Below are 25405 nucleotides of genomic sequence, written 5' to 3' on the forward strand. Positions count from 1 at the left end.
GGGACTATCCAACTCATGGAATCGTTTGTTTAACAAAAAGACTTTCTGCTACTGCTTAACACACTGGCTTAATCATCTGGAAACTCTAGTTGGTCTAGAACATCTTGTTTTTTAATCGGACATGTTTTTAACACAAATACAAATCGAAGTAATGATGAAAGAAAACAAATTGACGTTTACTTCTGACCTGGGGTAATTCAAAATGTAATGATAATTTCCTGTTATTAATTACACTTAATAAGTAAAAAGTAAAATCACAAAAATACTGAACTCAATGGAAAATTCAATCGAAAAGTCCCTAATCACATGGCAAAATCAAATGATAAAATACATTAAACGAATGGACAACTGTCATATTCCTGACTTAGTACAGGCATTTTCAAATGTAGAAAATGGTAAATGAACCTTGTTTTTATAGCACTTGTTGATCAAAGGTAGCAAGATTATAATTTAGTACACCAGAAGCGCTTAGATCAAAATAGTCAAGCCAAACAAGTACAAAGTTGGGAACCCAAAATTCCAAAAAGTTGTGCCAAATACGGCTAAGGTAATCAATTTCTGGAATAAGAAAATCCTTAGTTTTTTTTTCGAAAAATTCAAAGTTTTGTAACAGGAAATTTATAAAAATGACCATATAATTGATATTCATGTCAACACTGAAGTACAGACTACTGCGCTGGTGATACACTCGGGGACGAAACGTCCACCAGCAGTGGCATAAACGTTTATCCGACATAAGCTTTGATGAAAACATTCAATTTAGCTACCATAGTGTATTATCCCACCGCGGATATATAATAACGTTTTGATTGTTTTAACTCCGTCACGTAAATTTCATAGGGGGTTCATGACGTCACGTCTACATTTAATTGGGAACTAATCTATTGATGTTGTGGTATTTCAGTCTTTTTTTCTACAACATGTGTACAAAACGCAACAGGAAAAGTCCCGCGTGCGATAAATTCGTTATACGGTTCACTACTGACCCCATACGGACCATAAAGGGTAAGTAAAATTCATAGGAGATTCGGCCTTCGGCATCACTCCCTATGGATTTTACTAACCTTCTAAGGATCCGTTCGGGGTCATTTGCGAATCATATAACTTGTACTGTGTTTAGATAATTATCAAATTCTTTTTATTTGTAGACCATTTGGAAAACGTTGGCCTTGGAAAGGAAAGCAGACAAAGTTCTATCCGATGGAATTCAAGCTTAAATGGGCCTCTACAAGCAAATGATGGTAACAGAAACTCAATATCTGTAGGCGGAGGGTGCTCCCATACAGAATTTGATACACATAATTTTTGGTGGGCTGTCGACCTAGAAGTTGAATTTATTATAGAGATCGTTACAATCTACGGACGTACAGATTGCTGCAGTACGGCACATGTTTAATATAACAAATACTGTGGGTTCATTTATTTTCGTGGGTATCAATTTTGGTGGATTCAGTAAACATTACATTTTAGTGAATATTTAATTTCGTGGTTTTGACAAAGTCTGCTTCCTAGCTTATAGAACATTTGTATTTTGTTGAACATTTAAATTCGTGGTTCGCCTTTAGTCACGAAATCCACGAAAAATTATATCCTACGAATAATAATGAATCCACAGTATATGTCTATGTTGTAAGAAAATCTCATAATGTAAATATGATTAAAATGTATTAACCTCCTTTCATAATGTAAATATGATTAAAATGTATTAACACCAAATTCTACAAACGTTATTAAGGTTTTAATGAACGGTAATATTACATAAGCAAAGTTGTGGTGCATTAACAAATGAAAGCTCACAAAATAAGACAAGTCCTACATAGAAGATCAGAGAGGTGAAGACACATTCTCTCTGTTAAGATAGAAATACATGCATCTTTTGATATGTGTCCTCAATTGAAATTAATAAATATTCCATGCAATCGGTACATGTGGTTACACTCTATAATTGATAAGTTAATCATAATTTTGAATTATGAATTATTTTTGATGGCGCATGCTAAAAAGATACAAATAATGGTATAAAATCGGTACAATTTTTTGGAATTTTTATGTTGTAGTGACGTTTCCTACTCTAAAGAATGGCTTTTTTTTTTCTTTTTACCTATGTTTGTACACTCCTCTCCTTTACAGGGAATTTTAATCCACTTTCAACACTCTTTGACCCAAGTATGCTACTCTAGTAAATATCGAAGTTGGATGAACAATACTGTTCTTAAAATAACTAATCATAAAAAAATCGAAAAGATACCTAGTAGCAACACAATGAAAAAAAAAGACAAATAGAAATGAATATTCTATTTTCCAAATTACAGGACCCATAAATAGCATATAAACCAAGTACAATGATTGGTAGTAATTGGGCCAACAATTAGACATTACAATATCATATAAATATCATTATATCACCATAAACCTCAGTCACAATCATGGGCCAAAACAAAACAAAATAACAACAAACACATTGATATCAAAACCTGTTCTTCTTAATCAAAAGAACTACCAATAAAATCACAATTATTTACCATAATAGGAAAGTCTTCTCATGTTTACACTCATACACATTTGGAAGATTCAACTAAAATATCAAAGTTCCGACAAGTGCTAGAAGTATGCTGAAAGAATTCACACCTCAAATTATTATAAAAGAAGCATTCGATTAAAAACTGACGATCATCCTCATCATCTGTACAACTGAACAGTAGCTATCGAATCTTTATATAACTTCCAAACTGCTACTACGTCAAATTAAAGTAGATTTAAAGCTGACTATACTCTATAGGTTTTCTCATTATTGAAGGCCGTACGGTTCCCTGTTATTGTTTACATTCACTTCATTTGAACTTAAGGAAATGTGGTTGTCTCCTTGCTAATCATACAACATCTCCTTATTTTCTATATTAACACCAACGACCAGTTTATCAACCATGTAGTAGTCGAGTACGCTTTAAATATGAGATGTTCTAACTCAATGGGTTGCAACTGATGCATTTTGTGCATTACAATATATGTCCAAACGCTCCTTTAAATGTCAACACAATAAAAACCATTCTCATTTGTGTCTATTTATTTTTTTCAGCTGATCGACTTCGAGATTTTGATATTCTATTATACAATCCTACTGATACGATCAGGGAACTTTAAAATTGTGTTATCATCAAACTGGAGAAGCTCCGACAATTTTAAACGTTACTTGTGAGGATAAAAACACCAGGGGTCGATATGTCGAAATTTATATGACGAAAGACAATAATGTAGAAAACCATTGCCTTACATTGTGTGAAGTTGAAGTTTACGGAAGGAAAACAAGTGGTGAGTTTAACAATTGTACTTTGTAAAAGAGGGGCAAAAAATTACAGAAAGACAGTCAAACCCATAAATAAAAAATAAACTGACAACGCCATGGCTAAAAAATAAAACGACAAACAGACAAATAAAAGTACACATGACACATCATAGAAAACTAAAGACTAAGCAACACGAACCCAACCAAAAACTTGGGGTGATCTCAGGTGCTCCGGAAGGGTAAGCAGATCCTGCTATTATCGCGTATTTGATACTCTTTTCTGGAAATCTGAGTCCCGAACATATTTTAAAGTCCATGATAGATAAATACTCAAGTACATGTGTACTGCCATTGATCATTTTCCTTTACAAATATGTGTGCACATGTATAAATGTGAAATATTCAGATAAAATACAAATAGAGTTTGCAGTAACCATTTTTCTTTGATAAAGAAGCATAGAAATGAAAGTAACTATGAAAAATTATTGAATAATTATGTGCTTCTGTAGCAATTTTCGTGACTAGTCTTGACCATAATCGCTTACGCCCAAAGATTTGAATTCCAGGAAAATAAAATATAAAGTAACGTAAGGGGTTATATGATTAAAAGGGATCCAAAGGGAGTAGCCATATTTAAAGTATATATTTCATCAACGTATACTTTTTCTGATGGAGTAGTATTCTTGATTACAATTTGATTACGGGAACGATACGTGCTGTTTTTTGTAATTAAGATTATTACAGCACAATGTTGACTGCTGCATGTTTGACATTTTTACTTGTCGGCTTGTTTTGTTCACGCATCGTTGTCAATATAATGGAATTTAATGCATACAAGTGAGAGGTTTAGCTAGCTATAAAACCATGTTCAATCCACCATTTTCTACATAAGAAAATGTCTGTACCAAGTCAGGAATATGGCAGTTGTTATCCATTCGTTTGATGTGTTTTAGCTTTTGATTTTGCCATTTGATTAGGGACTTTCTGTTTTAAATTTTCCTTGTAGTTCAGTTCTTTTGTGATTTTACTCTTTTCAAGTAATACATACCTATCTTCTCAGTTTAAAAACCGGTAGCTAAACCCTAATGGAATTGATGTATACAAAAAACAAAATCGTAAAACCGCAAGGTTCAAAATTCAAATCCAGTTACAAGAAGATATTGTTTATGATTTTTCTGCATATAGGGAGATGTCTAACAAGTTGACATTTCAGGTGAACTAGCATGCATTTGTCTACTCTTAATAAGTAGTGTTTTGCCAATATTGGCTACTCTTTTTCTTTCATGTATCGTATATTTTTTTTAACCTAGAAGAACCTGATTGCCCATGCTCGTGTAAAAACCATCATAATGAACAACCCAAGACATCACAAGATATACAAAAGCACGCAAAGAAGGAATTGAGGCAAATACTACAACCACGACTTACTGGGCTTCAGAATTAAATGAAACTGGATAAGAAAAATATCTCAAGATGGAAGCGGAACTATATATCTGTCGCCGACAAAAGGGAGAGTGCTAGATATATGGGAATTGTGGGAGTTGTCGTTCTTGGCGCTATTGTTGGTACAGTGGTTCTGCTTGATTTACTTTCTCTCCAAAAACACATCAGGCAGATTAGAAGAATACGTGGTCAATAATATATACTTTCTATCGTATTTTAACAACACTGTATACAACATATTACACTCAAAGTATACTTAGCTTGTAGTACTAAAACAACAGATTTTTCCTGTGACGAAGTTGAGGATTATGTTTTATCATACCATCTAACCTGGATATGTTCCTATAAACTTAAAATATATTTGAATTAGTCTTAAAGTTGATATGTTTGTCTCTCTGAGCATAGCAAAGGGTCATTCACTTCTTCATTCTTTAAATTTTTAGACCGTTTGTCTATATTCTTTTATTATTTTGCTAATCATTTTCAATTATTCATATTCGGCACCACACTTTTCTTTGTTCTATACTAAAGTCTCGTTTCTGGTCTCATGTTTTCGGTTCGATTTTTTTGGCAATTTATTCTTCCCTTTAACTGTAAAAGTATCCCATTAGATATTATGCGAAACAACAAAACCAGAAAGTTTGATAAATAAAATTAAATGATATTATGATTTTTCTACTCTGAAAAAAATCAGTTACTTAGATTTAAATCAACTGGAGACAAAATCAATACTTATTCAATTAAACAAAATATTGAAAGATCTATCCAAATATGCTATAAATGATATACCGTTCATGTCCAGCTTGCATTCATACATCTTCATTCCAAAACAGTATTTATAATATATATTTTTTCGGTTCATTTAAACAATTTCAATTTCATAAAGTAAAAATGTATTCAAATTTAGAAACCCGCAAATAAAAATGAAATATTTGCCACTGTATACTATGCAAGCAAAACACATTCGTATTTTAAACTCGGCTACCGGATGGTAGGTGTAGTGTCCGGCTAGGATCGTGGGTTTTCGAGTGATTTGATCGGGATTTTTCGAGTGTGACTACTTTTTTTCGAGTGAATATTATCAAAAATGTAAACAAACTTTCTCAATGAGGGTCGGTTGAAAACAAAACTTTACGACAAAACAGATGATTTCAGCTTTCAAATTGTGAACTTTCCATTTCTAAGTAGCAACATTCCAGCAGCACCTGCATACGGGGTATAGATCTCCCAATTGATACGATATTCCCGTGCTTGCATTTCCTATCATGATTTTTTCGGTAGAGGGCTGCTGCTCACATGGAAGCTATTAAACCAAGAGTTCCAAATGGTGAAGTTGAAATCATCCCTTCGTAAATTTTACAGACGCCATCACGAGTTGATTGACCGTTATTGAATAACTGTTTCACAAATGATATCGGGTATGTTCCTTACGTCGTAACTACAATCCCCTTCCCTTTCATGAATGTGACCTACCGAATTAGACTATTTACCGGATTTGTTATCACATAAGCAACACGACTGGTGCCACATGTGGAGCAGGATCTGCTTACCCTTCCAGAGCACCTGAGATCACCTCTAGTGTTTGGTGGGTTTCGTGTTGTTTATTCTTTAGTTTTCTATGTTGTGACATCTGTACTATTGTTTTTCTGTTTGTCTTTTTAATTTTAAGCTATGGCGTTGTCAGTTTGTTTTCAATTTATGAGTTTGACTGTTTCTTTGGTATCTTTCGTCCCTCTTTTCTGACAAAACATGACATAGAAGCTTGAGTTTAATATACAAGGATATGCAAGGTGTATTAGTATTTGAGATAAAAAGATATTATCAATCCGACATGTATGTTCTTCTCATATATGTTATGATGGTATGATACTAAACCCCTAACGGGAAGGATTGTGCCTGATGTTCATATGATGAAATCATAATCTTTTAGTCAGTTTAATTGAAGTCTGGAGCTGGCATGTCAGTTAACTGCTAGTAGTCTGTTGTTATTTATGTATTATTGTCATTTTGTTTATTTTCTTTGGTTACATCTTCTGACATCAGACTCGGACTTCTCTTGAACTGAATTTTAATGTGCGTATTGTTATGCGTTTACTTTTCTACATTGGTTAGAGCTATAGGGGGAGGGTTGAGATCTCATAAACATGTTTAACCCCGCCGCATTTTTGCGCCTGTCCCAAGTCAGGAGCCTCTGGCCTTTGTTAGTCTTGTATTATTTTAATTTTAGTTTCTTGTGTACAATTTGGAAATTAGTATGGCGTTCATTATCACTGGACTAGTATATATTTGTTTAGGGGCCAGCTTAAGGACGCCTCCGGGTGCGGGAATTTCTCGCTACATTGAAGACCTGTTGGTGACCCTCTGCTGTTGTTTTTTATTTGGTCGGGTTGTTGTCTCTTTGACACATTCCCCATTTCCATTCTCAATTTTATTATATTTTGTAAAAAAAAATAATTTAGCCTTACAATTCTTTTATTCCCCAAAACAGAAAAAAGCCATTTTTATACACATACCAATGCAAATGTCCATGGAAATGCACACGGGGAATTCATATATCTGTAGTTATACAGACACTTTACAAAAATTCTTGTTGTTGCATTAAACGACATTTTGAGAATAAATTCATTTCTCTGTGGTCGGGTTTTTACGAGAGCAGTCCGGGCTTTTTCGAGTGCGTCCTTGTTTTATCGAGTGATTATACAAAATTTCTATAGCTTAGAATGTTATTTGTCAGTGTATTTACGTTTTAATAACAATAGAAAAGGGTTCAAGTTATGTACTTTTCAAGACACGAAACCAATGCATTGATCAGTTTGATAAAGATGTACTATTACACCAGTTCTGCACTTTATAAAAAAAGTATCAGTCATAAATTTTTTGTATACATTTTTGTTTTCCACATGTTATAAATTACATATACAGTATATATTCATGAAGTCAACAATATAATGTAAGTATAGACAATTTGGATTGAGACGTATGCATAAATAGTGAATGAAACTAATGAATTATTCATTTCATTGTTAACTACATGTATATATGAAATTTAATTCAGATTTAATCATGTTAATTTTCAATGGGATGAAGTGTGTGAAAATTTTCTTCTTTGTTATTAATGATGTTTTTTTTTTTTTGTGTTGACAGAGGGCAGACCTCTTCCATAGAATTTTTTTGTTTACATATAAAAAAAGAAGATGTGGTATGATTGCCATTGAGACATCTCTCAACAAAATTAGGGAAAATATTAACAACTATAGGTCACCGTATGGCCTTCAATAATGAGAAAAGCCCATACCGCATAGTAAGCTATAAAAAGCCCCGAAATGACCAACGTAAACCAATTTGAACGATAAAACTAACGGCCTAATGTATGTTCAAAAGGTAAACAAAAAACAAACGTGTAACACATCAACAAGCGACAACCACTGAATTACAAGCTACTACTATGGCACTCACACATTCATACATAATGTGGCGGGGTTAAACATGTAAGCGGGATCTCAACACTACCATAACCTGGGACAGTGGTGTAACAGTACAACATAAGAATGAACTATAAAAATCAGTCTAAAAAAAGAAATACCTCATCAGATGGGTACAATTAGAAATACATCTAACACAAACAATACTTTTTTCTGATTCTTCTCTGCTGTCCAGTAGGTGTTTTACTTTTCGTTTTAAATAAACAGCTGGGCCATTGGTGCATCATACGCCCCTCGCGTTTTCACAGAATGAGGTTCATTCTATTATGGTTGTGACTTTTTATATATTTCTTGCATGAATAAGTTAGAATAACCATTTCTTATATCACACTGCACGGAGTGTGATACGAAAATCTGCGTTAATTTGATATTACGACATTTCCATTGGTTATTCGTTATGTCATTGATGACCATAAAAGGTTACGACAATGTACATTTCGTGTGCAAAATACTAGACCAACGACTTGCGGAATTTTATTTGACACAATGAGAGTGTTGACAATAAGACATGTGAAACACAAACATTTTCTTATAAAAATCTTTTCCTCTGAAACTTATGAATCAATCAATTATAGATAAAGATAACTGTAAACAGCAAGAAAGTTCAGTAAAGTAAGATATAGAAACAATTCACGATCACCAAAACCGAGAATTTGTTATGAATTCTATTCTAATTCTTGTCTTTCATGTTGAAGAGTGTCCTTTTTTTTTATATGCACAGACTCAGCAGCACATAGACGAAGTTGAGCGACACAGGCTCTTTAGAGCCTTTAGTGTTTTTTAATAAAATTTCATAACTCGGAAACAAAAAAATCTAAAATTTATAAAATACGAAAGGGAAGATACCTCAATAGATGTTAATAATTCACCGAAGTTTCATCTAAATTGGTAACAGGGTTTTGGGGTTATTAGCCGACATGCTGACGACGGACGGCAACGGTATACTATTATAATACGTATAAAAACTCCGAGGTTCACCACGAAAAATATTATTAACCGCGACAACAACAAAAAAAAAAAAGAAATTAAGTTGAAAAGATTATGAGTCGCCTGCAGTATGTTCTAAAGAACTTTTTTTTTAATAAAAGTTCCAATATTTTCTATTTTTTTTCAATACATGAAGCAGGGGCGGATCCAGCCATTTTAAAAAGGGGGAGGGGTGGGTTCCCAACCCAGGATAAAGGGGGGGGGTCCAGCTAAGTGTCCCCATTCAAATGCATTGATCGGCCCCAAAAAAGGGGGGTTTCAACCCCCGGAACCCCCCCCCCCCCCCTGGATCCGCCAATGCATGAATGTTGTTGTAGAACGTTTTCCTAACTAAAATTTGCATTAAATTAAAAAAAAAGGTTAATTTTGATCAACGTAGTAATATGATTTGGTGATATTTCGAGAATATATGATATTTTCAATCATCGAATTACATTTATAAACCAGAAAAGTCATTTTTAAAGTCAAGATTACCTCTTTTCTTATTTAAATTTTCGTTAAAAAAACACGGACTGTTTCACAGTTCCTCTCGAAAACGCCCGGACAACAACAAACAATGAATTTAATGGTTAAATACAAGGAAATTGTGCTTCTTTGTTACTCAAAACATGTATGGTATTCAAAATAAGATGGGTAGTCAAGTAAAAAACTATTATAATTATGAATTAACAGTTTATTGACCTGATCGCATGTTTTATCACTCGAAAAATCCCGATCTACACTCGAAAAAAATGGACAGATTCACTCGAAAAACGACGATCCTAGCCGGACACTATACCTACCGTGTACCGTTTGAACAGAATCCAAATATAAATATATGCATTTAAATACAGGTCATGCGCAAGAGCTAAAATATTCACGATTTCATTGTTTTCTTTGATAGAAACAAACACGATCTTCCTAAGGATAACAAGTTTATAAAGTATTGTTGAAATAAATGTGAATGGCCTTTGATATGAATTTATTATTCATAAGTTTTCAATAAATAACCGGTAATTTAAACACTACAGATAATACAGCATGACTTGCACACGAATAGTTACAAAAACAAATGGGCTATATATCATCGTCTGTATTCCCATGCTACTTGGTCTTTATTTCTATGACAGATTTAGATAAGTTTCAGAAAAACAATGGATTGTAAATAATTGGGTTATAGAAAACACACTTCAAGCTCCAAGGTACAATCTAAAAGGCACCTTGTGTTGCATATAGTAAAGGCACCTCTTTGGGAGATACAGTATTTTATAAACAGCTCTTGTATCGTTAGAGTGTTTAGTAAATACAAGATTTGAGTATAGTAGTTGTTGTTCGTTTATGTGGTTCATAAGTGTTTCTCGTTTCTGTTTTTTTTATATAGATTTGGCCATTGAATTTCCCGTTTGAGTGGTTTTACAAGTTAGTAATCTTTTGGTACCCTCTATAGCTTGCTGTTCGGTGTGAGCCAAGGCTCCGTGTTGAAGACCGTACCTTGACCTATAACGGTTTACCTTTATAAATTGTGATTTGGATGGAGAGTTGTCTCATTGGCACTCATACCAGATCTTCCTATATCTATATAGTTAAGCAATTTTTTGGTGAATATTATATATGCAGATTAGGGTATCTTTTGGTGAATATTATTTATGCAGATTAGGGTATCACAAGGAGGCTTGATAAAATGATTGGATCTTATTTAATTAAGACAGTTTTGTGGTATACGATAAAGGCACATAACGGCGGTATCAGGTAAAAGAAATAGGGGTATCTAGTAAATACATCCTGTTTGGGGTCGGTATTACGTAAATCCATCCAATGGGTATCAATTAAATACATCTCGTCTGTTAGTAGATAAATACAGCTCGAGGGTTCGTAAAGTAACAATACCTTGTGGATGTACTTAGTGGAGACAGCTCTGGTTTACGATACAGACAAATAGTGAAGGTATAAGGTAAATGATATTGGGTATCAGGCAAATACTGGTTTCAAATTAATTATATTCTGGTAATATTTTTTTTAACAAGGAGAATATACCATGTGGGTGGAATCAAATGGTATAATATGGAAACAAATAGACAATAACATGACTAAAACAATAAACGACAAAAAACAACCAACAGTCCCCAACATGCACTACGCAGAAAACCAAAGATTGTGCAACCCAAACCCTACAATAAAACGGAGGTGACATTTTTTTTTTTATTTCAAAATCGCTATTTGTTGATGGAAGAAGTAGTGGTTCGTTGAAATATATCTCAAAAGATAGCAAAATTAATGCTTATTTACATACAAATGGTTATCACGGTAAATATATAATAATGGTGAGTATAAGCTAGTAATTATCTATAACTTGCTTACTCAAAGAATTCATTTTTAATTAAACATACTCATATTACCAATATTGCAAAAATTCTACAACCAAATTTTCTAAATATACAGTTGCGATCTGTTTTGACCTCTCCATCTATAATTTCTAATTCGTGCAAGTTATTATCGATCCTTCAAGTTGGTAATTATTGCTGCTCTTCTACAATTACTAACGTCCATAGACTACCTAACTTTAGACACATAACACTAATAAAACCTAAATTAAAGCTCAAATTGAATACCCACACGATCATGTCATGGGCTGCTTTTAATTGCACATTATAATACATGATATCAGGTCGACAAAAATAAAGTCAGTAATTTATAAATACTACTGAAATCAAAACATTAAAATACATCAAATACATTCACATAAGCAAGATATAAAAATAAATAACTGGAAAACACGTAATCGAGTCGGCCCTGTCGTGCTGAATGATCCTGAATGGTTATATCCCCTGAAGCGCGGGAATACAAATAACTATCTATGGGCAGACAACTAGAAGAAATTAATTTCAATCTTATTCAGTTCCTTCAAACGGTTGAAATTACATGTTGTTCGATTAAAGCAAGCCGTCGCAAGTATTAAGGAAGTGATTATAAACTGCAAGTTAATGACCTTGTGAAAGCTTTGAGGTTGACTTGATCCTTACGTGTAAGAAGTATAATTTGGCTTATTTTGTGGTCTCTAGACATGTTGTTTGTTGTTTAATATTTAATCAAATAGGGTAATAAAAAATCCCAATTAATGAGTTAATTAAGCGATAGTGTACATCGACCTCAAACAATGTGTTCAACTAGTCTGTCTCGTCGTGATTGTTGTTTGGGTTGCATTGTTTTAGTTTAAAAACATTTATTTATAGTGGATGAGGAAACAAATTATTGCAACTAATATTAATTCCTTTCCACTTTGCAGGTGCTAGAGCTGCCTTGTAGCGGCATTCGAAATCTACAAGGATGTCTTTTACATGCAGGATATATGGCTCTCTCTTAACACGGATAAGCCATTTATCGTCCCCTTCCGACTGACTATCATCGTTTCTCAATACCATACTCGCAAATGGTGTCAAGGGAGAGGCGAATATTCAGTCCCTGAAATCATCATCATGAACGGGAATCAAACCACGAACCTTTGCAATCCGAGGCACTAACCACTTCACCACGACTTTCCTTGTTTTGTACTGTGTTTTTTTTAAAAATCCGAAACGAATAGTAATATTACACCATTTTATGTTACATGTAACAACTAAGTAGTCTTGGATGCCGACGTAGTTGTCAGCAAATATGCACAACAAACTGTCAACGTGTGTACTTTATGCATATCAAATGAAGGTTACAATTGAACGCAACTGTACTTAACAAGTACAGCTTTAAAAACGAAATAATTCTTGTCAGGAGATCATTTATCTGGGAACAATGAAGGTTGTCATACTACTATGTGTCTTGATAGGAACTGTGTGCTGTAAATCTGTGAAAGAAAAAGAAAAAAACAGACCACCAAGAGTTTCCTATAGAGGGTATGCTAATCTATTACTATGTATCATTCTATTAATTTACTCATTGGTTTGATAATTATTTACTCTTTTATTTATTTATCTTAAACATTTATGAACTGTTAATTGAAAAAAACATTAGTTATTGTGATTTCAGAAAAAATTGCGAAGTCTTATTGTTTCGATTATCACACATATTTATTCTGGCTATTCCTACATTTTGAACTTTATAAGTAAAAAAGTAAAATTTTATGTTTTAGTTCCCAGAATTTTTATGTAAACAATGGGATTATGTAGGATAATGTTGTTACAACACTAAAGTAATGAATGAAGGTAAATCTTGTGGAAAATAAAGAAAAACAATAGTTTCTATTACATTATTTTATTTAATAATTGCATAGCACATTTTGTGAAAAAAAGGTTCAAAAACACAAAATGAATTTATAGGCACAATGTTATTCACAAACAATTGAAATCATTTAGGTGAAAATATTAATATATACAAATAAATAATATTAATTAAAATCTAAAGTACTAAATTTTGAGTTACACTTAAGAATTGAATGCTTCTTTTTGTAAATTTATTGGGGTGTAAAAGCGTTGACCGAAGTACATTTTGTATGAAGCGCGGAAGCGCTTCATTCTAAAAATGTACGCACGGTCAACGCTTTTACAACCCTATAAAGTTACAAAAAGAAGCATTCAGTACTTATAATTACATTTTTTAGCTATGATCATGAAAACACGAATTTTATATATTTTATTATTTAATTCACCTGTGCACTTTATTGTTGGAGCACGTGTTATCATGAATGAAAAGTTGTATCGAGCAATGCAACTGCTTACGGAATAACACGTGATGTGCAGTTAGCCAATCAGAATAACATATTATAATGAAACATACATCTAATGTAATTATTTCTACATATTTATTGATACAAAGCACAACAATAATACACTAAATTGACATTTAAACAGCACTAAAACAGTAATAAAATTTCCTAAAATGTAATTTTTCAGAATAATCTCCATGGAAATGTAATATGCCAATGCGTATACAACTGCATACCTAATATCATTGACCTAACACTAGTGGTTTCCCATAAACAGATCCCATCACAAACTAATACATGTAAAATAAGCCAAAGTTTCAAAGTCAATAGACCAGGACTGAGGTGGCAAGGCCTAATAATCTCCATGGAAATGAGATTTGCCAATGCGTACATACAACTGCATACCAAATATCAGTGACCTAACACTAGTTGTACCCCATTAACGGACCCAATCACAAACTAATACATGTAAAACAAGCCAAAGTTTCAAAGTCAATAGACCAGGACTAAGGTGGCAAGACCTAATAATCTCCATGGAAATGAGATTTGCCAATGCTGATACAACTGCATACCAAATATGATTGACCTATCACTCCGTCAAAGCGAGACAAAGCTCATGATTTCAATGCAGCAATAATTATTAGATTCTTGCATCATTTTATGACCTCACATTATTTCAATTGTTATTACCTTTTTTTTAGACACAAGTTATTGTCAGTTAAAGCACAGACACCACTCGAAGTTGAGTTTTTGCGGGAGCTTCAAAATGATCCGGACTTGGAGGTATATACACATTCATATCAATTATATTAGGTTTCGATATAAATAGGACTTGGAGGTATCTACACATTCATATCAATTATATTAGGTTTCGATATAAATAGGACTTGGAGGTATATACACATTCATATCAATTATATGATATTATGTCTTTAATCCAGTGGTTGTACAAAATCACCAATTTTCACTAAAAAAATCATAAAATTGATATTCAATGGTCAGTTCCGTTTATCAAAAGCTGCGCGCAAATGTTATGGCAAGGCGCAAACGTAATGCTCCAATATTTACGGTTTAAATAGGTTCCGGTTTAGATTGGTTTCGGTATAAATTGGTTTTGTATTTGAAATTTGAAATAAAAGCTATCGTGTCAGTGCTGTCGAAACGCAAGAGTGGTGTATTGTACAAATTAGTAGTTTTGTCAGATAAAAGAACAGATCTGTTTTCTTTTATTAATTTTGATTTCAATTTTTGTTTTAAACTTTGATCAGTTAGGTAAGGAACTTCCCGTTTATACAGTCAGATTTGATATTATTTTAATCATTTGTCTTGTTTTTTGTTATTATAATTCGTGGTTTCTATCTAACTATAAGATAGATTTGTAAATATTTTTTTCCATTCTTGAATTCTGGTTTTTAATTATTTAGTACTATAGGGTTATTGCATGAATATTGGGGAATATTGTCCCGAGTAGAATTTTATATTGCACGAGCTTGCAAGTGCAATATATGTTCTACGAGGGACAATATTCCCCAATATTCATGCAATAACCCTTTTATTGTATGGCAATATAATATTTGAAAGTAAAAATTGGTTTAAACTAAGATTTTGTCGCTGATGACGTCATGAATTTTGAAGATTTATTGCACGAGTGCAATATTATAGGGTTATTGCATGAATTTGGGGAATATTTTGTCCCGAGTAGAATTTTATACTGCACGAGCTTGCGAGTCCAATATATGTTCTACGAGGGACAATATTCCCCAATATTCATGCAATAACCCTTTTATTGTATAGCAATATAATATTTTAAAGTAAAAATTGGTTTAAACTACGATTTTGTCGTTGATGACGTCATGAATTTTGAAGATTTATTGCACTAGTGCAATATTATACAATTACTGTCTTTTGATGAGGTAAATATGCGGTTTTATTGACTTTTGAAAAACTGATATTCACTGAGGCCGACGGCCTCAGTGAATATCAGTTTTTCAAAAGTCAATAAAACCCCATATTTACTGAAACAAAAGACAGTAATTGTTTTATTCCATAGTCCGAGAGAAGAAAATGTATCTAATGACAAACATATACCATTTTTTTTTTACATGAAACATTTTACCATAACGTTGCATGTAAAAGCGCGTGACGTTTAGCGCGGTGAATAACACTTTCTCAGGTGAACATGCTTTTTTATTCAAAATCCAATTCATATAGAGAAACCTACTAAAATAATACCAATATGGAATAATAGAATTTATTGCACGCTAACTTTTGGTTACTTTCTGTGGGAAATATTATATTGCTGTACAATAATAGAATTTATTGCACGCTAACTTTTGGTTACTTTCTGTGGGAAATATTATATTGCTATGCAATAATATTCGTTACATCAATGCTGACTTAAAATTCATATTTTCTGTAACAATAATTCGATAAAGGCAACAAAAAAAAGCCACCATGATAATAAAATTAAAATCAGACGGACAGACGTTTATATATATTTCTTTTAATAAAGCTTTAATATTAAAATTAAAATATAAATAAGTGTGTACTACTTATTTCAGCTTATACTTACGAGTATTTAATTTTATTTTAGCTTGATTTCTGGAAACAACCAATGAGGGGAGATGTTCATATACACGTTGAACCAAAACATGAAAAGAAATGTATGGAGACACTTGAACGAGCAGGACTGAAATACTCCGTCTTACAAGAAGATATTCAACGGTAGGTCACTAAGCACGAGACACGAAGGTCTAGATGGAGGGTCTTTCATTTCTTTGTTCTTTAACTTTTTATATCATAATTCTCTATGCTTTATTTCTTCGACTATTGTTCTCCATTCTTTATATTTCAGAAGCAATTATTCTCTTTTTTTTTCTCTTTTGCCTTTTTATCTCTTTTTTTATTAGTATTTGGCCTTTTTATTCTGCACCGTCCATATATAACATTGTACTATCCCTATCATCTGCAATCCTGATCATACTTTTGGGAATAGAATTTAAACGGTATCTAAGTAGTGACCGGTATATATCATCTAACATTCGGTCTGAAGATACACACTGCCTCCCAAAATGTACAAGAGTAAACTCCTTATCACTTGCAACAGGAAATAATTTTCGGCTCTCCCTTGACACCATCTGCGAGTATGGTCTTGAGGAAACGATGATATGGCTGACCCGTGTTAAGAGAGAGCCATATCTCTTGCACGTTAAAGACATCCTTGTAGATTTCGAAAAAGAGTAGGCTAATGCCACAAGGCAGCACTCGCACCCGCAAAGTGGAAAGGGATTAATATAAGTTGCAAAACTTGTTTCCCAATCCACTATAAATAAATATGTTAAAACTAACAGGAAATAGGTCTGTGGGATTAGACTTATGAAACTATCAAATTATAATTACTGTTGTATTAAACTATTTTACATAATATACGTTTTTATTATAAAACATTTCATTGCAGCGGAATTGATACTGAGTGGCAATCTATATCTAGACATGCTGGGTCAAGGGATCACACCCAAACCTACCTAGATTTAAATGGGGTGAGTTTTAAAAAAGTAACGGCTTATTGAATGGTTACCAGTGAGACAGGTACATGTACCAGTACAAGGACGCAAGCACATACATGTCACCATAAGATGCCAAAGACACAAACAACTCAAAACTGAAATATAAGGGGATGAATCTTTAGCAAAAGCGCACATTGTTTTGAACATTTCACTATAGGCACATCATTCATGAAAAGTAGGGATCAGTACCGCGTCTAGAAACAACGCTTAATATTTAATAAATGTATTGCCGAAGACAGAAAAACATATTTTTTCTTACATCAAATACCCGTCATTTCAACACAGGGCTTTAATATGACTTCGCTGTTAAGTACAGTGGCAAATACTCCAGGAATATTTACGAAGATATGTTTTTTGTTTTTGTCTTACATTGTGTTATTGAGTTCAATTGAACTTTGTTTTAGATAGATGATTTCCTTAGCACTTTGGAGGCAGAGGTTCCACAACGGTTGGAAAGATTTAATCTAGGGAGAACAACTACAGAAGGAAGACAAATATGGGCGGTTAAGGTAAATATACTAGTTCAATTTACAATATCTTAGACAATTTAATACAGGTACCAGCTGTTTTCCCTAGTGAACTAATCATTTACATATTAAAAAAGACCCATGAAGGTTTTCTAACGTTGAATTCTGTTGTAGTATTGGTAAAATCTAAAAGTGTCTTCTCTAGGAGATAATAATAGTTGTGTCTACTGTATATGTTGTTGTTGTTCCTTTGTTATGTTAAGTTGTGCGAGAAATAGATATAGGAAGATGTGGCGTGTGTGCCAATGAAACAACTCTCCATCCAAATAACAATTTAAAAAAGTAAACCATTATAGGTCAATGTACGGCCTTCGACACTGAGCCTAGACTCACACCGAACAACAAGCTATAAAGGGCCCCAAATTTACTAGTGTAAAATCATTCAAACGGGAAAACCAACGGTCTCAAATATATATAAAACAAAGAGAAAAGAGAAACACATTTAAAATACATAAACAAACAACAACTACTGTACATTAGATTCCTGACGTAGGACAGGTGCAAACATTTGCAGCGGGATTAAACGTTTTAATGGTACCAAACCTTCTCCCTTTTTCTGAAACAATAGCATAACATCACAACATCGAAAAACACACGATAAAATATCTATTGGCATGCTTAACTCAATCAAAAAACGTAAATTAATACACTATGAACGAAAAAATTTGATCTACGATATCTGAATGCAAATGCACAGTTAATAAAATATTAGGAACAAACATTCAAGGCCAAAAAGCAAACAAACAAGTCCAAACAAAGCCATGGCAAGACACCACTGCGAAATATTTAACCCTTCGAAAATAGTCACTTTTGAAAAAAAAACGGTTTTAATAATACACGTAAATCCTGAAGTTTATACAAATGTAGAAAGACGCAGTGAAACTTAGAAGATATTCCAAATAATCAAAGCTGGTATATACACAAGATCCATATTAATATAAAATAACAAAAAAGCATTATAAACAGTATCAACAGGTCGAATTAACAAGAAAATACGATTTGAGAGTGCTCGCAGTTACAGACAGCTAGTTAAAAGCCAAAAAACAATTAATCATAAAAAAATCATGCATCCGAGACTAAAACACATCCCAGGGATTTAGTATTTTAACGTCATGAACAGTCAGAGAAGACATGACATAGTTTAGTTGTAAATATCGTCTAACGAGGAATATGTTTGAGACCAATGAAGGGTGGTTTTACATAAAAGTCTTAAGAAATAGCGGTAACGCTCGAATATAAAGGATCAAAAGGACTAAAGTATAAAGTTGAAAAGCAATTAGAAGTTAAATTTCAGAAAGGTTTTGCCAAATACAGAACAGGTAAACAAAAAATTGAGACATTCCGTAATATCCTAGATCTACGTCATCGTCTTCAAACAAAAGTTTTCAGTACTTTGTTTGGATGTTCAAGTCATATATAAGGCTTTTAAAAGAGCCATACCGGTATTTGACAAATGCATTTTTTTTTTTAACATTTTAGGTATCAACAGATTTAAACGGGAGTGGTAAGAAGGCTGTCTGGATAGAATGTGGAACCCATGCCAGAGAATTCATCACAATTTCAACTTGTTTGGAAACAGCTAATAATGTGAGTAACCTTTAAAAAAGAAACACGATATAAATGCACTATGGTCTATTGGTCTATGGTGTCACCGGGATTAAATCAAGCTGGGTTTGGGAGAAAGATTATTAGAAATAATAAGGAATTTATAAATACCGTTAAACTGAGTTTTTTGTTGTTGCAGTAATGCAAACTGGAAAAGAACACTAAAAGAAAACAAAAAATTAAAAGTTGAAGAGAATTTGTTTAGGGGCCAGCTGAAGGACGCCTCCGGGTGCGGGAATTTCTCGCTACATTGAAGACCTGTTGGTGACCCTCTGCTGTTGTTTTTTTATTTGGTCGGGTTGTTGTCTCTTTGACACATTCCCCATTTCCATTCTCAATTTTACTAAATAATCATGACAAAAACTGAAACAGCGATGTTGATGTTGCTATAAAAATCATTGATCACACTTTGTTTTATATACAGTCAAATGATATATTACTATAACATCACTTGTCGACAAGGAAAACTTATATTTAAGTGAAATATGTTGGTAACAAAAAAAGAGTATCTGCTGCAAAGCATATTGTTTATACAGTATAACTCCTTATTTACCAAAAAAAAAAACTGTATGCGATTCAAAGCTTCACGTTTGATATAGTGGCCTTTTAAAATATATCGATGAAAGGAGCATTTTTTGGAATAGTAATAAAAATAAATATTTTGCTTCTTTTTTGGTAGTTAACTTGAAAAAAAAAACTCTTTGTGTTTTCAAATCTCTTCTTTTTTTTTCTTTCACCAGCTTGCTAGATTATATGGTGGTTCCGGTGTCGTTGCACAGAAAGCAACAGCCATGTTGGATCTTTACGACTATTACATTGTCCCTGTCCACAACCCTGATGGATATGACTACGCCTATTGGGTGGTAAGAATTTAACAAATAGTCATTAATACGCCACTTCACGTTACTTCGGTTATATTGCGTAGGGGCAGATTTTTTTCGAAAGAGTTTCAAATAGTATGATAGAACGAGAATGGCTATTCATATTTCCAAGCAACTTCTGTTTAAATTATGTATTTTTCAGACTATGAAAATCTGACCCTATTCAATGTGGCCGAACTAACCCTGGAGGGCATATTAAAATGCTTTACAAGTGTTAACATTCTTTAAATACGGAGTGCTTTGCAGTATAAAAAAAAACATGCAGCAATAATTGTCAATAGGATATAGAATACCAATATTGTAACTTTATTCATTACATCTTTTATTCAAGATATTCTCCTGTCCAGGACAGGTTCCTATTTTATTCTCATATAGTTAAATGAACCATACATGTATGCACTGTGCCATCATAATACAATACTACATGTATATGTACATCTAAGAAAAAATAACGCATAGCAATGTTTGGGATGTATTTCGTACGTTTTTGAAATATTACTCAGAATGCGTTACGTATACACTCTAAACCAAGAATTAATTACATCCTAACCCAGAATTCAATACTTTCTGAGATGACCAATTGTTTTTGAGATATATAACAAATAAAATAACATAAAGAGTTGTTATATAGAAAAACACAAGATTTAAGAGCCATTAGCCCTATTGTATAAACATTTTACTACGAAAAAAGTCCGCTTAAATATCTCTTCAAATTCTAGTCAAGACTTTGGCGAAAGAACAGACGTCAAAACAATGGCATTTGTCTTGGAGTTGACTTGAACAGAAACTGGAATGCCAATTTTGGAGGTATTGTAGATATATCATATTAAAAACGAAACATAAAAATATAACCATATTTAAAATTGTAACATAACCTAAAACTAAGTTGCAAAACTATTTATAGCGGTATTTGGTTTATTGGGAATTTAAAATCGCAAAAACATGACAAATATATATTTGCCTGAAAATGTTGAGCTGTATGCAGGTTAAAATATATCAATGCATAAGGTTTATCCATTGATATCGGACAACTATAATAAGTTTGGGTTTTTTTTTGTTTTTTTTTTATCGCATATGGACTTTTTCAACTTTAGCCTGTAATTACATATTAAATAGAAGTCGCCCACCCTCGTTAGCTTCGATGAAGTTCTATATTTCTATAGCGATGTTACAGTTATTAATTCGATTATTATTTTTAATTTACAAAAAATAATTCGAAATACACAAATTATGATTCGCTTACATCAAGAGTATTAAAGGTTTAAGAAGGTCCAGATTGGGTAAACATAATCGTGAATAATGGGCAAATAGTGCAAAATATTTTTTTTAAATATAAAATCTTTGAATGTAGAAATAAGAAGAGTGCAAATAAGACACCTCTCCATCCAAGTCCAAATGTGTAAAAAGTAAACAATTATAGGTCAAAGTACGGCATTCAACACGAAACATTGGCCCACACTGAACAGCAAGCTATCAAGGTTTCCAAAATTATCAGACTGAGTGTAAATAATTCAAACAGAAAAAAATAATGGTTTAATCAATATAAGAAACGAAAAATACTCACGAACCACATCAATAAAACGACAACCACTGAACAACAATTTAATGACATAGGACAGGTGCAAATAAATGCAGTGGTTTTAAACGTTTGAACAGGCACCAACATGTAAATTAATTATTTTTTTGTTAGGATCTGGTTCATCCGGACAGTCCTGCTCAGACACGTACCGTGGAAACAGTGCCCTCTCAGAACCAGAAACAGCAGCACTAAATGCAGCAATCCAAACTACTAACAATGTAGCGTTTATATCAATTCACAGCTATTCTCAGTATATTCTGTTGCCATGGGGATACCAGAGTTCCAAACCTAGTGATTATAACACATTGGTAATACAATACTTGTAAAAAAGAAATTTACAGACACTAGAATATCTGCAAGCCAGTTAAATAAACAAATGAGCATGTATACGGAATATGTAATCAGGTCACCAAAAACAACAGAAAAAAAACAAGATTGTGTTATAAAAGGTGACATGATTATGTATTTTACAAAACAGTGGAGTGTAACATCAAGCTCCGTCGTATATCGTCTTGTCTGTGACGTTGATAATGTTGTCTTGTAAGCCGTCTTACTTCTTTTTGGGCAAATGTGCTAGAATTCATATGGAAAAATCTTCAATATTCTAATAGATAAAAATAAAATTGAGAAAGGAAATGGGGAAAGTGTCAAAGCGACAACAACCCGACCATAGAGCAGACAACAGCCGAAGGCCACCAATTATGCACCCTTAGACGTCCTTCAGCTGGCCCCTTAAAAATATGTATACTAGTAGTGATAATGGACGTCATATTAAACTCCGAATTATACACAAGAAACTAAAATTAAAAATCATACAAGACTAACAAGGACCAGAGGCTCCTGACTTGGGACAGGCGCAAAATTGCGGCGGGGTTAAACATGTTTATGAGATCTCAACCCTCCCCTATACCTCTAGCCAATGTGGAAAAGTAAACGCATAACAATACGAGCATTAAAATTCAGTTCAAGAGAAGTCCGAAAGCTAATATAGAATACTCAGTGTTCATTGGCCTGAGGGTAATTACTTTTTCCATGACTTCAGAGTCATTTCTTTTTCCATGAGATGAGGGGAATCCCTGATCTTTTGCATTCAGCAGACATATGAATTAAACTTGTTAAGTTAAACACGAGCACAGTAACTACATGTTGTATATAATATTTCATTATTTTCTTCTTAGTTAAGAATAGCTAGGAGTGCTGAGGCTGAACTGGAATCATATTATAACACTGCCTACCTTGTTGGAACACCTCCAGATATACTGTGTAAGTAAAAACAGATAGTGTAGAAAACTGTAGCAATGTAATCTTCGATAGTTGCCATTTTTTAGGCAATGCCCATATTACACCTTCTATAAACCAACATGTAGACTTTAGGCATCCTCATTATTTTTATTTTGCCAATATATTAGGAACAAAGTTTAACCCTTATATACTATAGTGAAACCGAAACTTAGTATATAAGAAGATGGGTGCAAATGCGACAACTCTGCATCCAAGTTAGTCACAATTTGCAAAAGTAAACCAGTCATTGGCGGATCCAGGGGGGGGGGGGGTCCGGTGGTTGGAACCCCCTTTTTTGGTGGCCGATAAATGCATTTGAATGGGAGCATATAGCTGGAACCCCCCTTTACTCTTGGTTGGGAACCCTCCTTTTTAAAATGGCTGGATCCACCCCTGCCAGTATAGGTCAAAGTGCAGCCTTCAACACGGAGCATTGGCACACAACGAACAGCAAGCTATAAAAGGCCCCGAAAATGACTAGTGTAAAACCTTTCTAATCGAAAATCCAACAGTCTAATCTATATAACAAACGAGAAACGAGAAGAACTTATGAACTATACTTAAACACGACAACCATTAAACATCACGTTCATGGTTTAGGACAGTCGGTTTAAACGTTTTTATAGCTGCAAACCGTCACATAACCTGAAACAACAATGTAACATCAAAACATAGAAAGACACACTATAAAATATCAATTGAAATGGCGTAAATCAATCAAAAGCTATTTTAAAAATACAATTGAACATACACTGAACGAATAAATTTAATCCAAGACACAATGTAAATTGCATGAACAAGATTTGGATACTAATACCTCGTTCACACATACATTTGATTCGAATCAATTCGCTAATCGAGTTCACACACACACACACACACACACACACACACACACACACACACACTTCTTTTTTAATTCAAAATTGATTCGAATTGGCTAAATCGCATTATCCAATTCGCAGTAGAAATGCGTTTTTGTTAATACGATTGAAAATGTTTAACGTCGTTCGGAGAGTAAAGCGACTTTGACGCGCATTGCAATTCGAATTGAAATTTACGTTTGGACGTTAAACGTTTCGAATGCGAATTAAACTAATTGGAATTAGTTAATGCGTATCGAATTCGAATTACGTGTGAACGTAGCAGTAGTAACAATCATTCTTTTCAACTTTTTGCAAACTTTTATTCTCATTTAATAAAAAAGAAAGGGTATAAGGTATCTATTAATTTCACAAAATCAGACGAACACACCACAACTGTGAATTGAAGAACAAAATCATAGAGGAATATATATATCAATTAAACTAATCTGGCAAATGAAACAAACAGTAACTAGCCATAACAAAAGTTCCGATAACCAGTACGCTCTGATATGCAAATAACAGTATATTGAACCTCCCTTGCCCATAAATACTTTACTAAGAAAGCGATTGAGAAAATAACAGGTGATTAGTACCTTATACGATTTTAGTACACAATTTGGCCTGAACATTATCAGCTGTATTGTTAACTTTGTAGATGTTGCTTCCGGAGGAGCATATGACCATATGAAGCTAAACAACGGCATTAAATACTCTTTCACTTATGAACTTCGACCTGGAAGTGGCAGCTCCTGGGGTTTTGAACTTCCGGAAAACCAGATTGCTCCTACAATTGAAGAGACATTTGCCTCGCTTTGGAAATTTGCAGAAGAGATCTATGCAGATGATAACGCCACAGGCCGAAAGTAGAAAAATCAAAAAAAGATAAAATGACCCGTACGACTGAACGATAACAAGACTTATATAATTTAACATTTTAATGTTTATTGTTTCTAATTAAAACATAAAACGCATCCAATTTGACTTCACATTATTTTCGAACTTTGAGAACCTCAATATTGAGACCCCTCACACATGTCTTTGCAGCCAGCGGTTTTGTTGAAACCGTGTTATCTTATTTTTAGCAGTTACTTTTTCAACGATAGTCATGCGTTAACAAATTGATTTTCATCGAATCAGTGATAATATCTGGATGGGGTTTTACAAGTAACACTGAGTATAGTGAGCATATGGTGAAGACTGAAGGGCCAAAACATTAAAGAATAGAGAAAAATG

The 25405-nt window shown here is 33.3% G+C and overlaps 1 protein-coding gene across 1 annotated transcript; it reads left to right on the plus strand.

The window, feature by feature from the left end:
• Positions 1–12900: 12900 nt before the first annotated feature.
• On the plus strand, positions 12901–25148 carry LOC143052498 (carboxypeptidase A2-like). Its single transcript, XM_076225546.1, has 11 exons — positions 12901–13058; positions 14569–14650; positions 16461–16591; positions 17325–17406; positions 17838–17942; positions 19440–19547; positions 20306–20428; positions 21166–21253; positions 22137–22333; positions 23204–23288; positions 24828–25148. Exons 1-11 carry the CDS (start codon positions 12958–12960, stop codon positions 25037–25039), a joined length of 1314 nt encoding a protein of 437 aa, XP_076081661.1. The 5' UTR covers positions 12901–12957; the 3' UTR covers positions 25040–25148.
• The last annotated feature ends 257 nt before the right edge of the window (positions 25149–25405 follow it).

This window comes from Mytilus galloprovincialis, chromosome 11 (genome assembly GCF_965363235.1).
Source record: "Mytilus galloprovincialis chromosome 11, xbMytGall1.hap1.1, whole genome shotgun sequence".
NCBI lineage: Eukaryota > Metazoa > Mollusca > Bivalvia > Mytilida > Mytilidae > Mytilus > Mytilus galloprovincialis.

Excerpts from the sequence above, each read along its gene's own strand:
- LOC143052498 (XM_076225546.1), top strand. The coding sequence starts at position 12,958 with ATGAAGGTTGTCATACTACTATGTGTCTTGATAGGAACTGTGTGCTGT. Across the intron at positions 16,592-17,324 it reads TTACAAGAAGATATTCAACG|CGGAATTGATACTGAGTGGC; the intron begins GTAGGTCACTAA and ends ATTTCATTGCAG. Across the intron at positions 17,943-19,439 it reads GACAAATATGGGCGGTTAAG|GTATCAACAGATTTAAACGG; the intron begins GTAAATATACTA and ends TTAACATTTTAG.